The sequence below is a fragment of the Synchiropus splendidus genome, chromosome 15, assembly GCF_027744825.2.
Source record: "Synchiropus splendidus isolate RoL2022-P1 chromosome 15, RoL_Sspl_1.0, whole genome shotgun sequence".
NCBI classification, from domain to species: domain Eukaryota; kingdom Metazoa; phylum Chordata; class Actinopteri; order Syngnathiformes; family Callionymidae; genus Synchiropus; species Synchiropus splendidus.
Genome location: NC_071348.1, coordinates 14,144,689 through 14,159,091, shown reverse-complemented (window position 1 = coordinate 14,159,091; position 14,403 = coordinate 14,144,689). Strand labels below are relative to the sequence as shown.

Here is a 14,403-nt window from a genome sequence, read left to right as displayed (position 1 = left end):
TAAATGCTAAAACTGACCAGGTTTATAAGAATGCAGTTTCAGTGGCCTATTATTGGTCTTAATGTTTGAGACTGCCTTTCCAACGAGGTCCAGCCCCCCATGTCATTACCCCTCTTTTTTAAGTCTCCAAAATGTAACAGAACACACCACAGTTGAACTGTCATCTGCTCAAGTTGCAGCTGCTTCTCCAGCTCTGACTCTTCCCGGGCTGATAGAGAAAGAAGGGATGGCGGAGAGCTGAACTGAGAGCGGTACGTTTGGACGGCTCGTACTGGAGCATCTTCTCTAAAAGATCAAAGAAGAGGTGATGTTCGGTCCCCTGTGTCAACAAGTACTTCTGAAAAACACCAGCAGAGAAACTCAGCAGGCTTGGAAGTGAGCAGCCGTTTTGGATATTCCTCAGCTCACCCTCAGAGCTTTGCATTTGGCTTTGACGTAGTGTCCAGACTTTGAGTTCTCGTTCCAGTTTAGACGTCCACAATGGAAGTCCGACTGTTTTCTTGAGGAACAAGACAGAAGGCTCGGATGCGCAATGTGTTTGTGGGGCAATAGACGGCTGCGGGTTTCACCTGCTTCTCTGAATCATTCTGAGAGGAAGTGGTCCCAGGATTCTTTCCATCATCGCTAGATGCTCACGATTGTCATGGGTCTGCAAAGGACAGCAGGCGAGGATCAGACGGAGATCTTACACTGAACTACTGAAGGCGTTTAGTGAAAGCACATGATGATGTGTGGGCTGGATTTGGCCCCCAGACCTGGAGTTTTAATGGGCAGGTGCAGTCAGCTTGGGAGCCATGTCTTGTGTTAGAGACAGCATTAGATTGGTATATTTATGGTAGTCTCCATTCAAATCTTGTTCTAGGTATCACGATGGTCTGAATTGCACTTACAACGTGAAACATGTGACCTGACCTGAAAAAGTGTGAATCCTTGATAGTATTCGAAGAGCATGCAGCCGATACTCCACACATCACAAGCGTGACTCCAGCCCAAATCTGAGGCAGAAACAAGATCACAACCTTCATCGCCGATCACAACTGACAGCTGACCAGAGCGCACCCAGGATGACTTCCGGGGCGCGGTAGTGACGGGTGGAGATGACGGCGGAGTGATGCTCGTGGTCAAAGGTCGCGCTGCCGAAGTCGACCAGGCGGACCGTGGTATCTTTCACTCTCCTCTCACTGCACTTCTGCAAGATGACAAGTTCACATCTTAATACAGCCCACATGAGGGGATTGTGTCCATTCCTATAGAATCAAGACAAGTTTAGACACAGCAGCAGCGCCACCGCTGCATTCAACGGATGGTGGAGATTGTCTATTTACAAGCTGGACACTAGCGCAGACGGACTAACTGGAGTTGTCTGGAGGCCTTCATCGGAGAGCATGAGAGTTTCAAAAGACCGTTTCCACAAACATGGATGACATGAGAAGTTGAAAGTTCAGCCCCTGTGGTGACTGTGTATGATTGACGCTATCATCCATCCATTTTCTTATGAACACCTGCCTATCTCAGCACAGTGGCAGCGGTCCAGCTCCAGTGACATCTTGTCTTTGTACAGAGAGAGAAATCATCTGTCCAGGGTGACTCGTGTCTCTGGAACTCCTCCACCAGGGACGTAAGAGACATGCTCTACTCTGAGCCTCCCCAGGATGGCCAAGCTCGGGCTGTACACAACATCTCTCTCTCGTCTTCTGGCAAAATTCCACCCCATATAAATACATAGCAGTGACACTGTAGCGCACACTCAAATATATAAAGTGGCCACAGTGGTGGAGAAGCTGGAACTGAACCTCAAGGCAACACTACTGCTTGGATTTTCTCTCACACACAGTCTGTCTCTGTGCATGTCACCAATGAATGGAACACACGTAACATGTCAACTTGACAAGCAATACGAGGGTGTTTTTTACTGAAGTATTAGTCGCAGCTTGCTGCTAATTTGGATGCTGTAAAATGAATAAGTAGCAAGGGCACTGCATGCCCTCAACATGTGGTGTTTGGGATGATTGGTCGCAGCGGTTTTACCTTCTCAGGATTGTAGATGAGAGAATATTCAGAGTTGACCAAGAGAATGTTCTCCGGCTTCAGGTCCGTGTGAGTCAGCTGGTTGTCATGGAGAACTGGAGGGAAGAGGTGATGCTGGTTCATCAGGAGTCATTCTCCTGCTTCAAGAGAAAACCTGAAGGGGTCTGCATCAAGTATGGACAGCTTCAGAAGACAAGGACATGCGTGTTTCAGAAGATAGAAAGCCATGATAGAAACACAATGAGACAAGTCCCCTTGGGCCTCTGTTCATGAGAAGGGAGGATGTGTGGAAGCTCAAGAGATGCATTGGTACATCTGCATCTGCAGTGGCTAAAAGACCAGGCTCTGGAAAGGTGGATATTGATGGCTGACACTTGCGAACTTGTGACCATGCCCTTGGATCATATGCCAGTTAAATGACCTTCTCCTCCTATTCTTCTCATTTGTGACAGTAGTTGACTGTATTCTTAGTGATTCAGCAGCAGGAGGAAAACAACCATACGGTGTGATACTCACAGCTGACGGCGGTGCAGATCTGTTGGGCCATGTGTCGTATCTGGCTTATGGGATAAGGCAGGAAGTTGTTTGCCTTCATGAAGTCGAACGTGCTGAGGGACAGGAGTTCGAAGCAGATGCAGACGTGACCCAGGTAGGTGAACCAGTCCAGCATCTGCACACAGTGACTGATGAAGAGGTTAGACTGGGAAAAGGGCACCATAATTGGCTTCCTAAAACCACAAACTTTTTGTTTTCCGGATCTTTCTCACTGATCTTCGAAAGCACGTTTATCTCCAGTTTGGCTGCTTCTCTGTACCTGTCTATGTCCTTTATGATCTTCAGAGCGATTTGATTTCCTCCTCTGGATTTTTAAAATCATAACAATCATCAACAGTCAGGCCTCTTTGCTACTGTGTTTTTGTTTTTTTACCTGCCATAGTCGATGCACTGCACCACCTTGCCAAAGGTCCCCTCACCCAGCGTGTTCATGATCTCATCTACAAACAGAAAGAGGTGCGACAGGAGAGTGATGCCGACCAAAATCGTTTTTCATGTTTGGAGGGGGGGCAGGGTCGGCTATGGGGACCACTCCAACAGTTTCTAAACGTTTCAAACAGTGATGGGAACTGAGCAGTTTGCATCAGTTAGAGTGAAGAATGAAATAAAAGCCTTTTTATTATCTATGAACTGTACAGATAATATACATTAATAATAATAATAATAATGATAATGATAATAACAACAACAACAACAATAATAATAATAATAATAATAATAGTGTACTATATCCAAAATATATGTCAAGAATCTTTACATACAAGTAAACTGACATTGTTCTACCTAGTTTTTCAATTTTATCATTATTATTTATTCTTTCTCAAGCCGATCGATGGACTTCATGAATCAGTCTATTACATTTTGTCCACTTGAGGCCACTGTTGCGCTACCTCCATGTGTTATTGAGGCTACAATGACAGAGGAATACATTGGTAATTCTCTCTCAAAGGAAAGGAAATGAAATCGTCTATATAGCGGTGTAAATGCAACGAGCTGGTTTAATAAAAGAAGACGTTTAAACAGCATCTACTGGAAAGGTAACTTTCTTCAATGTCAGGGATGATGTTGCATTGTTTCAAATGAAATTGATGTGTCCTGTAGAGTTGGAACATTGTGGAGGGAATTGCTGGATCCTTACATCTGTCTTCAATGACGTGTCCAGTTTCACAGAGTAAGTGGCCACTTTCTGTCTCTTGGTCACTTTCAGCTCCTGCTTTGTCTCCATGTCGCTAAAAAGGAAGATGAAAAAAGTGAAAAGAAAGTCATTTTTTAAAACATGTTAAATGATGACGATGCAAGAATCCAGAGTGGGAAGGGCCTTGAAATGGTACTGAATGTCAGACGGAGGTTGTCATGGCGACAATGGTTCAATATTCAACTTGACAGACACAATGGAATTTTAGTTTACATCGGCATTATACGACAGTTAAAGGCCACCATGGTGGTATTGTGCAAAAACAAAGCATTTACAGATCATAGTTGGACCTGCCCCTCAAGCTGGCAGAGCTGAAGGATCCAGGGGAATGTCAGTTCACACCAAAAGGTCAAGCAGAGCTTGTTAAGAAAGAAGGTTAATCAGAAATGTCAAATGACTTCTGTGCTCTTCGAACCCACTGAGACTCTATTTCCAACTACATTCTGAAACAGTAATTAATATCAGGCGCTGAGGAGACACCATCTGCAGCCAGGAAAGAAGTTTGAACACAGTCAGAAGATTGTGCGATGCAGGACGGAAAGCTTGCTTGAGCCTTGAAAGGAGAATAAAGGTGAAAGAAAAACTTACAGGGAGACAAAAGCAAATACAGTCCAGGAAAGTTTGGCAGAGAGAATAGAGCTGGGTTTTTCCCATCATGCTGCAGTGCAGAGGATGATCAAAGTGGATTCAGAAAACATTCAAGCGTTGCTGCAGAAGAGACAAAAAGGATCCGAGTTAAAAGAGCAGCCTCACTGGAGAAGCGAGGCAGACGCTAATAATAAACGTTGGTCACAACCCTGAGAACGTCTTCAGAGCAGAATCAAGATGTGTGGAGGGGGAGCAACGGAGGAGAGAGATCCAGTTTCAGTCAACTCACTTGCTCGCCTCCTTGCACCTCCTTAACCCCGACTCTCTGTTTTGCCACACCTGTCTCTCACTGCGCGCTGCACATACCTTTTTCAAATAAACCACATTCTTCTTTCTCATCAGGCAACACTACTTTATTTGATTTGTTTCATTTTTTACCAGAACTGCACTTCACTGCACACGAAGCTGAGAAAACAACAACCTATCTCTCTTCAAACAGTGCATCAACAACTGCACTCTGGAATTTCATGCAAACTTGGTTGATTTCAGATGGAAACTACATTGCTAACATTTCAAACAAGGCAGAGGTGAAACTGGAGATTACACTTGAGCAGACTGGGAGCTCACGCCAGGGGATATGATGATGTCTCCATAGGGCTGTGTCTGCTCCACCGTCACCGTCCCGCTCTCCACAATCCCTGCACACAAGGAGGCAAGTCAACAAGACTGCTGTGACCTCCAGAGCAACTACAGAGAATACTTGGTACATCTACGTGTGTATGCGTGTGTGAGAATTCTGTACTGTGACTCCTGTCAGGGGCCGAAAAAAATATCATGAAAAATAAGAATGTTTCAACTTATTTTAAGAGGGGAAATACATTTGAATGAAAACATCACTTTCTAAAAGTACATAAGTGTACTAAGTAAATAAATAGAACGATGACTGTCCCTGGGCAGCGACCAAAATACAAATGGTGGATTCACAGATTAATCACCATTTTTAGAGACATGAAATGACTAATGAAAGAGGTGTTTCCCCTAATGCTAACCTCGACTGATGTATGAGCCTGAATTAGCTGACAGTGGTAGACGGGAGCTTGGAGTGGTCACATGAGCCATGGTCAGACATGAAGTCTTGGCTGCATAACACTGAAGAGCCTTCTTTGTGCTTCTATCCTGAAGTTTTAGAATAGTTACAGTAATATCAAAGCAATAATTAAAGTGTAATGTTGTGTCCAATACAAAAACAAACCACAGAGGTGGGAGTGGGAAAGTAGCTGGGAATAGAACAAAGTTGAAAAAGCAGGTGCTGGAGCGATGGCGTGGGAGTGAAATTTGTCCTTGGAGTGAACCATGGGCCTGCTGGGATACGCTGTGATGTACTCCTCAATAAAATCTCGACAGGAAGCGTCCTCTATATCTTCCCATGTACGTTTCACTGCACAGCAAAATATAAAACGCAAGTCAATAACAGCTAAACACTGAAGCAAATCTATGAGAGCAACCAAATCTCTATGAGAAATTAATTCCCCAGCAGAGACAAAGGATGTCAATGTCATCATCCAGACCTTTACCCAAAGAGCAAATTTTAGACCCTTTGTGAGTTAAGATTTTAAGTCAATTTGAGATCAAGGGAAGTGAAGAAGAGTGAGCCATCAGGGTGGAATGGGTGGAGATGAGAGACAGGGTGATCTGTGAGAGAAGAGTACCAGCGAGTGACAGGGAAGTTTTATTGAGAGGACTGAGACGAAGTTTGTTTGACAGACACAAGAGTTAAAAGAGTCAGAAACAAAGGTTTTCAATGGGAGTGACTGGAAAGGACCAGTTCAGAAACACTTATATCAGTGGGGCAGTTCAGGTAAAGACGTTTTACGATAAATTCAGTGTTGTTTGGACACATGCAGAGGAGAGACAGAGGACGAAAGAGGTGAACAATAATAAAGACGTGACATTTCACACTAATGAAACCAACATACAGACTCTCCAGTGTGGGGTTGTAGGTGAAAGCCACATGATTCCCAGAGAGGAGACTCTTGCCTTTGTCAAACTTAACCTTGTATTTTGCAATCCTGTTTCCTTAGGAGAATGGAGACAAAAGTCTGTTATTCAAGCAAGCATTCAGCTCCTATCATGACAAAACAAACCTTGTGATCCATTATATTGGATATTATGTCATGGTTGTGACAAAACCATCATAATATACTGCTTAAATGAATGAAAAACTGAACAAATTAGTGTCACACACCGACATGAGCAATCGCCACCAGCAAGGATCTGTGCCACGTCTTTGTGCGTTTCTTTCCCAGAAGCGCCATTCCCACTTTGATTTCATCTTCTTTTGCTTTGGGGTTGGGTTGGGTCAAGGACTGGGATTGGGTGTGCGACACGAACACAGCCGGAGCTGAAGCTGCCAGGAAGACAAATGATAAACTTTTAGAACTTCATTCAAACAGGAATGAAAGGAAAGAGAAAGCTTCCTGCCTGGCTGACAAAACTCATTTGTAGATGCCGAGCAGCAAACAAAATCTGCACACGAAGAACAAACCACTCCTCTGTAAGGAGTATGTGAGACTTACCACAGCCTACAGCAATGACATCATCATCATCGTCGTCGTCATCGATCTCAATCACTTCTGACGACAGAAGGTCTTTGCTGCCACCCTCATCTTCTGAAAGAAGTTTGAACAGAGTCAGAAGATTGTGCGATTTTTTCCCATCATGCTGCAATGCAGAGGTTGATCAAAGTGGATTCAGAAAACATTCAAACGTTGCTGCAGAAGAGACAAAAAGGATCCGAGTTTAAAGAGCAGCCTCACTGGAGAAGCGAGGCAAATATTGCCACCCTGAGCGAGGGGTATCAGAGCGGAAGATGGTTGCACGCCAATGCTGCCGTCAGTTCGACACCTTCTGTGCTGTGGAGTGGTCCAGCTGAATGTGGAGACAAAGAGGCGATGCTGCAAGATTTATTCTGCAGTGAGCCTGTGGTGGACTCTTTGATTTGGAGAATTTGACATGTTGGAAACAAAACAACAGAGAGAAAGCGGTCTAGAACAGAAAATAGTGGCACTTCCAATGTACAACACAATGCAACTCTCTGCATCTTCCACTTTTGACAACTCCAGTGACAGCATTCTCGGTACGGTCAGCTAGCCTCGCATCAATCACTCTGACCACGATATACTGCGAAAATACCATGTTACAAACGTTACATCTTACCAAACACATTCAGCACTCTCATCCCTTATTTTGGGACACGTGCAGGCTTCATAGAGGAGTGGTAACCCACCTGAATAAGTCGACACAGAGGCGGTAACTTTGACCGAAGATTTATTCTGCAGCCTGTGCCTCTATGACTCACTGGCGCCACACGCCCCCTGCTGACCGTTCCAAGCATCATCACACCATGCAACAATGAACAATGAACAAGATAAAAACATGTGTGTGGGGTGTCTGTTTTGATCCACTTGTTCTTTTTTTTTTCACTTTAACTCTCCCCTGCTTTTTATTGAATGTCTCCGTCATTGTCTGCAGAACGTGGTATACTTGAGTCGCCGACCTGTCAATATGCCTGAGTGCAGTAGTTCGAGTAGTAAGGATGTGTAGGGGTAAAGTATTGAAGTGGAATAGGACCTGGGTGGCCTGGGTGGGAGTATTTTGTCCATGTTCTTAACCAACACTCGGTCGCCTGGCTGCAGAGCAACACCCCTCACTCCTCTGTCATGTTGTCTTTTGCCTTTTGCAGAGAGTTTTTCACGATTACTTTTACAATTTTATATGCAGAACATGCATCCTCTCAGCCGGTTTTTGTGCATATGTCTGTCGATCAGGTATCTCAGACTCTACAGCAAGTCAACAGGTAAAGGTGGCGTTCGACCATACAAGAGGAACAATGGTGAAAACCCAGTGGCTTCATGCCCGGTACAATTCTAGGCATGTACAACATGGGGAAGATGATCTTTCCACGGAGACTTTTTTTCCTCTTCCAAGGTGCGCATCATCTGAAGGAGTGCGCGGTTTAGTCTCTCTACAGGGTTACCATGCCAATGATACGGTGTTGTCCGTGAGTGACCAATACTGCTGCAGCCTGCTGAACGACTGGTTCTCGAACCCCTTTTCCCAGATTTGTTCTTTGTTGGATACGCTTGTGCAGAGCCTGTGAAATGGCCATAATAACCAGGATGTACTCATAGCCTTGGCTTTGTTCCAGGTGAAGACAGTCGATGGACACTAACTCCAATGGGCTGCTTGTGGAGATGTGTCCTTTCTGTTTTATGCAAACACATTTCTTATTAATATAGTTCTTTATGTCCTCCCACATGTTGGGCCAATAAAACCACTCTCTAGCAAGACGCCAACATGGCTCATATCATTGTGCATAGTCTTCAGCACCATGGGTTTCAACTTTTCAGGGAGGACAAGCTGTTTGTTTTGTTCAGTCTGTCGATAGAGAATCTCCTGATCCACCACCAGCCTATTCCACTCATACAGCAGTCGCTTTGCCTCTTTCCTCCTGTGTCTTTTGTCCCTCTCATTGGGAGTCCACTTTTAAGGAGATAACTTCGATGATGGCTGGGTCGTCCAGTTGTGCGCCATAGATGTTTTCGGGTGTAACACTCGAAAAACTCTCCGGTGGCACAATATCTGCATTGTCACCATCAAACTGTGAGGCTGCGATCCACAGCACATCACTCTCTTGAACTGCTTTGCTGCCTTGCCAGACTGCAGATCCAAACTCAGGTGACAGTCTCTGTGTGTTCTTTCATTCCGTCTTGAAAGTTCACATCTGTGTCCCACAGCATTTGGCATCTGGCAGTGCTGAGGACATAGGTCAGAGGGTTGTTATCTGTGTATCCTGTAAATGTTGAGAGTCCAGAAAAGTCCTGGATAAAAGAACGATAGTATCCAAGAAATCCCTGCAGTGATTTGACATCACCAATTGTGCGAGGCTCTTTTTCTTTAAGTGGCAACACCGCTGCTAACTCCTGTGGATCAGTCTTTACTCCTTCTCCAGACACCAGCCGACCAAGGAAGCAAACTTCTCTTTTGAATCACTCGCACTTGGTCGCTCTCAGTTTGATGCCATGTTCTCGCATGCGGCTGAAAACCATTCTGAGGTGGTGTATGTGTATCCTCAGAGGAAACTGAAACACAAACTACTGGGGAGGAATAAGATGACTCAGATTTGCGAATTAAAACCTCTGTCTAAAAGGTTCTGCACATACTCCTTTACCTCCTTATACAAGGGCTTAGTTATCGAGTTGTAACACTTCTGAACAGGGTGGTGATTCACAACACTGCACTTTTCAGCTGCAGGCTGGCTATACAGCCTATGTCTCCCTCTTCTACTGCAAACACATCAGATTCCTCATAAAGCATTTCATGCACCATCTCTTGCTGCTGTCGATCCAAGTGATCTCTGCAAACAGGTGGATGCCATTTTGGTTGTGTCTGTGGCTCAGCAGAGCACTTATTGAACCAACTTGTGCGGCGCACGCCTGTTTGTCACTGTTCAACTTTGCTAGTGGTTGGGAGGATGAAAAGAAGTTTACTGGCCTGCTGTCAGTTATTTCTTCAATACAGCCTAACACAGTTGTCTGTGGCAAGAAGATGTCATGACTTGTGGAGTTGCAGATAGGGATTTTCACAGTTTTAGATGCACCAGGTGGTATGTCAACGACAGCAGGAAACAGTTCCAGCCCCTCTGGTAACACACTCCCCAAGGTGGGTTCCAATAACATTGTGCCACCCCTGGGCCATGACCTGATATGGCATTTTATTTCACATACTTGGAATTGTGAGACCTCTTTTTCCTCCTCTGATGGTGTCATTTTCAGTTGTTTTCTGGGTGGGACTCTCACTGACTACTGAGACGATGGCTTTGGCTGTGTTTTTCGATGGAGCTTTAATGCTTTAATGGCTTTTCCAGACTCTCCAGGATGATTTCCTGGGTTACGCTGAACCCCAGTATTGGACCGCTGACACAGTTCTGACTCACCAGACTGGGTATGTGGATAGCTACTTGACCGTGTTCCACACCTCTGATTTCTCACATGATTTCAGCCCACCCCTCAAAAGGTACATCAGAGCTGTCATTTTTAATGGGTTATTCGGTAGGAGGTCTTGTCTAGCCAGTCCTTTCCCAGTATAGTAACCTGAGCTCCACGATCCTGCTTCACCTTCAAGGTAACAAGTAAGCACACACCTTTTGCCACTCAGCTTTGCGACATGATCGGTTTTCCTTACTCCGTGTTTCAATGGTGGTGGGTGGTTAGCTGTTATGTTGGAGTCATGGCAGCATACGGTGAGCAGGGACACTGGTGCTTGTTCGGTCACTGGTGGTGCCTGCCCAGTGACCTCCGTGCGTCTCCCGCAGCTGTGGTCTTTGACATGCAGCCCACAGCTCTGTGTCCTTCCTGGCCACATTTGAAACAGTGGTTACAGATTGCAGTCCCCTGAGCTAAGCATGGCTGGCATTTCCCCTTCATGGTGCACTTAGGTGGTTGGACGGTACTACTTGAGTTGGCTTGAGACTGTTCAAGAGTACTGGTTCTGGGAATGAGGGCCTTTTCAATGGTTTTTGCCACCAAGGCTGAGACATATGCTCTCAGTTCATGGACAGCTGTGCGACTCGCCTGGTTTTCAGCTTTAGTTTGAAGAGCACTTGCTTGGACTTCAGGTGAGGGTTGAACGACCTGTTGCTTCTCTCCTTGTTGGGTGGCATTGACTGTGACTGTTTGAGTTTTGTGAGTCTGGCCTAGGCGTGCTTGTCTCCCCACCTCTTCACTGACTGAATTTGTCATGATTTCTAAAATAAAATCATCAGTCACGCTTGTCTTGTTAAGAACACCTCCTCTATCACTGTCTGGTACAACAGTGCCACCTCCAGGGACAAGAGCAGACTGCAGCGCATTGTGCGTTCTGCTGAAAAAGTGATCGGTTGCAGCCTGCCACCTCTTCAGGACCTGTAGGTCTCCAGGACCCAGAGACGTGCAGGTCGGATCAAAGCCGACCCTTCTCACCCTGGACATGGACTGTTTGTTCCTCTTCCCTCTGGCAGGAGGCTACGGTCCATCCAGACCAGAACCTCCCGAACGGCTACTTCCCCTCGGCTGTCGCACATTTTATTTTGTTTTATATAATATTTTTTTGTCAACACTTTATTCCAAAGCACTTTCCTAGTTGGTGGGATCCCCACTGACCATGGCAATAAATTGGATTCTGATTCTGAACAGGTTTGAGGTCTCGCCTGACATATGCATATTTCTCAGTGGTTCCCTGATACAAGTGAAGAAACACTCCATGGACAAGTCTGTTGTCGTATTGAAACTCTGAACTACCATGCTGTGAGGCAAACAGTGCTCCCTGTTGTAGACCCATTAGCCAGTACATGAACTGTTGTGGGCTTTCTTTCTCCTGAAATAACTCGCACTACTTTTGTCTGGTAAGAGTTGCTCGGAGAAAACCTTTGAGCTCAGCTACAGTTAGCCCATCTTTTGTCATCAGCATATCTTGAATGGTACCAGTTCTGATCATTTTTAGAACAGCACCAATCACCTCAGTAGAATTCTCAGATAAACCTTCATCAATCTGCCTGCACAGTGAATTGTAACTAACATCAGAATCCCAGTCAGAAATCTGTGCGCTGTGAATCTTGAATTCTCTGTGAGGCAGCAAAGCAGCAACATCTGTCAACTTAATCACATCAGTAACCTGGCCAGTCACAGCTGATGGTCTCTCCCCCTGAGTGTTGACCGCTGATGGTACCACAATCGACTCATTCTCTTCCAAGAGCTCCTGTTGCTCCTCTGTAGGTGCTGGAGATCGTTGCAGTTCTGCGATGAGATCTTTGAAGACGAACAGGCTGGACATACCTTGGTCCTCTAGACTTGCCAACCTGTCGCTTTTCAAGAAGTCGACCATGAAGTCATAGAGTTCAGCATCGGTAGCATTGTCCCCTGGTGGATCCTCCTCTACGTCATCCTTGATGGACTCTGCCAGCTTGGAGAGCACATCCGAGTTGGCAGAGATGATCAACTGGTGGAGCTGCAGTTCTTGTAGAGCGGACATCTCTTCACCTCTGGAGTCACTGTTGTAGCACGATGGTTCAGGAACTTCAAATTAGGATCTTTGTGTGATTAGCTGTAATCCCGGACGAGCCACCAGATATTGCCACCCTGACCGAGGGGTATCAGAGCAGAAGATGGTTGCACGCCAATGCTGCCGTCAGTTCGACACCTTCTGTGCTGTGGAGTGGTCCAGCTGAATGTGGAGACAAAGAGGCGCTGCTGCAAGATTTATTCTGCAGTGAGCCTGTGGTGGACTCTCTGATTTGGAGAATTTGGCATGTTGGAAACAAAACAACAGAGAGAAACTTCAGACCAAAGCAGTCTAGAACAGAAAATAGTGGCACTTCCAATGTACAACACAATGCAACTTTCTGCATCTTCCACTTTTGACAACTCCAGTGACAGCATTCTCGGTACGGTCAGCTAGCCTCGCATCAATCACTCTGACCACGATATACTGCGAAACTACCATGTTACAAACGTTACATCTTACCAAACACATTCAGCACTCTCATCCCTTATTTTGGTACACGTGCAGGCTTCATGGAGGAGTGTTAACCCACCTGAATAAGTCGACACAGAGGCGGTAACTTTGACCGAAGATTTATTCTGCAGCCTGTGCCCCTACGGGCGGTTAACTAACTCACTGGCGCCACACGCTGACCGTTCCAAGCATCATCACACCATGCAACAATGAACAATGAACAAAATAAAAACATGTGTGTGGGGTGTCTGTTTTGATCCACTTGTTCTTTTTTTTTTCACTTTAACTCTCCCCTGCTTTTTATTGAATGTCTCCGTCATTGTCTGCAGAACGTGGTATACTTGAGTCGCCGACCTGTCAATATGCCTGAGTGCAGTAGTTCGAGTCGTAAGGATGTTTAGGGGTAAAGTATTGAAGTGGAATAGGACCTGGGTGGCCTGGGTGGGAGTATTTTGTCCATGTTCTTAACCAACACTCGGTCGCCTGGCTGCAGAGCAACACCCCTCACTCCTCTGTCATGTTGTCTTTTGCCTTTTGCAGAGAGTTTTTCACGATTACTTTTACAATTTTATATGCAGAACATGCATCCTCTCAGCCGGTTTTTGTGCATATGTCTGTCGATCAGGTATCTCAGACTCTACAGCAAGTCAACAGGTAAAGGTGGCGTTCAACCATACAAGAGGAACAATGGTGAAAACCCAGTGGCTTCATGCCCGGTACAATTCTAGGCATGTACAACATGGGGAAGATGATCTTTCCACGGAGACTTTTTTTCCTCTTCCAAGGTGCGCGTCATCTGAAGGAGTGCGCGGTTTAGTCTCTCTACAGCAGAGGTGGGCAGTTAAATTTCCTAAAGGGCCACATTATAAACTGTGACAGTAGTGAGGGGCCATCATGCCAAAAGGAAGGCGGCGATGACTAAGAAACATGACGGGACAAAAAAAATCTTACGTAACAAAGAACGAACCATTCAATGGAAGCAAAGATATTAAGTGCAATATGGCATGAAACCTATAAAAATATTGCATTTATTAGGCAATTATGCAATTTAAGTTGAATATAAATAATGAAACTAGAGCAAAAATATCTATGAAACATTAAAAGGAAATTAGAATATATATTTTCAATTTTCTTTTCATGTATTTTGAGGAACAAAAAATACTCACTAAAATGGCAGATGAAAAGAAATTTAAGTCCTTATAATCATTCTTGAAATAGTAATGCTAAGAAAGAAACAAGACAAAAAATAGTCCGAAAAATGACTACTTATCAGTTGTATAGTTTTAGTCCGACCTCATGAGGGCCGCAAAAACACAGGAAAAGGGCCGCATATGGCCCCCGGGCCGCACTTTGCCCAGGTCTGCTCTACAGGGTTACCATGCCAATGATACGGTGTTGTCCGTGAGTGACCAATACTGCTGCAGCCTGCTGAATGACTGTTTCTCGAACCCCTTTTGCCAGATTTGGTCTTTGTTGGATACGCTTGT

General features: G+C 45.2%; 1 protein-coding gene across 1 annotated transcript; it reads right to left on the bottom strand.

Annotated features, from left to right (window-relative positions):
- Nucleotides 1–69: 69 nt before the first annotated feature.
- On the bottom strand, nucleotides 70–4,432 carry clk2b (CDC-like kinase 2b). The gene is made up of 11 exons (XM_053887923.1): nucleotides 4,367–4,432; nucleotides 3,722–3,812; nucleotides 2,957–3,023; nucleotides 2,771–2,887; nucleotides 2,545–2,711; nucleotides 2,029–2,123; nucleotides 1,060–1,189; nucleotides 913–995; nucleotides 570–649; nucleotides 409–499; nucleotides 70–337 (listed from the first exon to the last, which is right to left on the bottom strand). The coding sequence occupies exons 1-11, from the start codon at nucleotides 4,430–4,432 to the stop codon at nucleotides 161–163; spliced, it is 1,164 nt and encodes a 387-aa protein (XP_053743898.1). The 3' UTR covers nucleotides 70–160.
- Nucleotides 4,433–14,403: the final 9,971 nt, after the last annotated feature.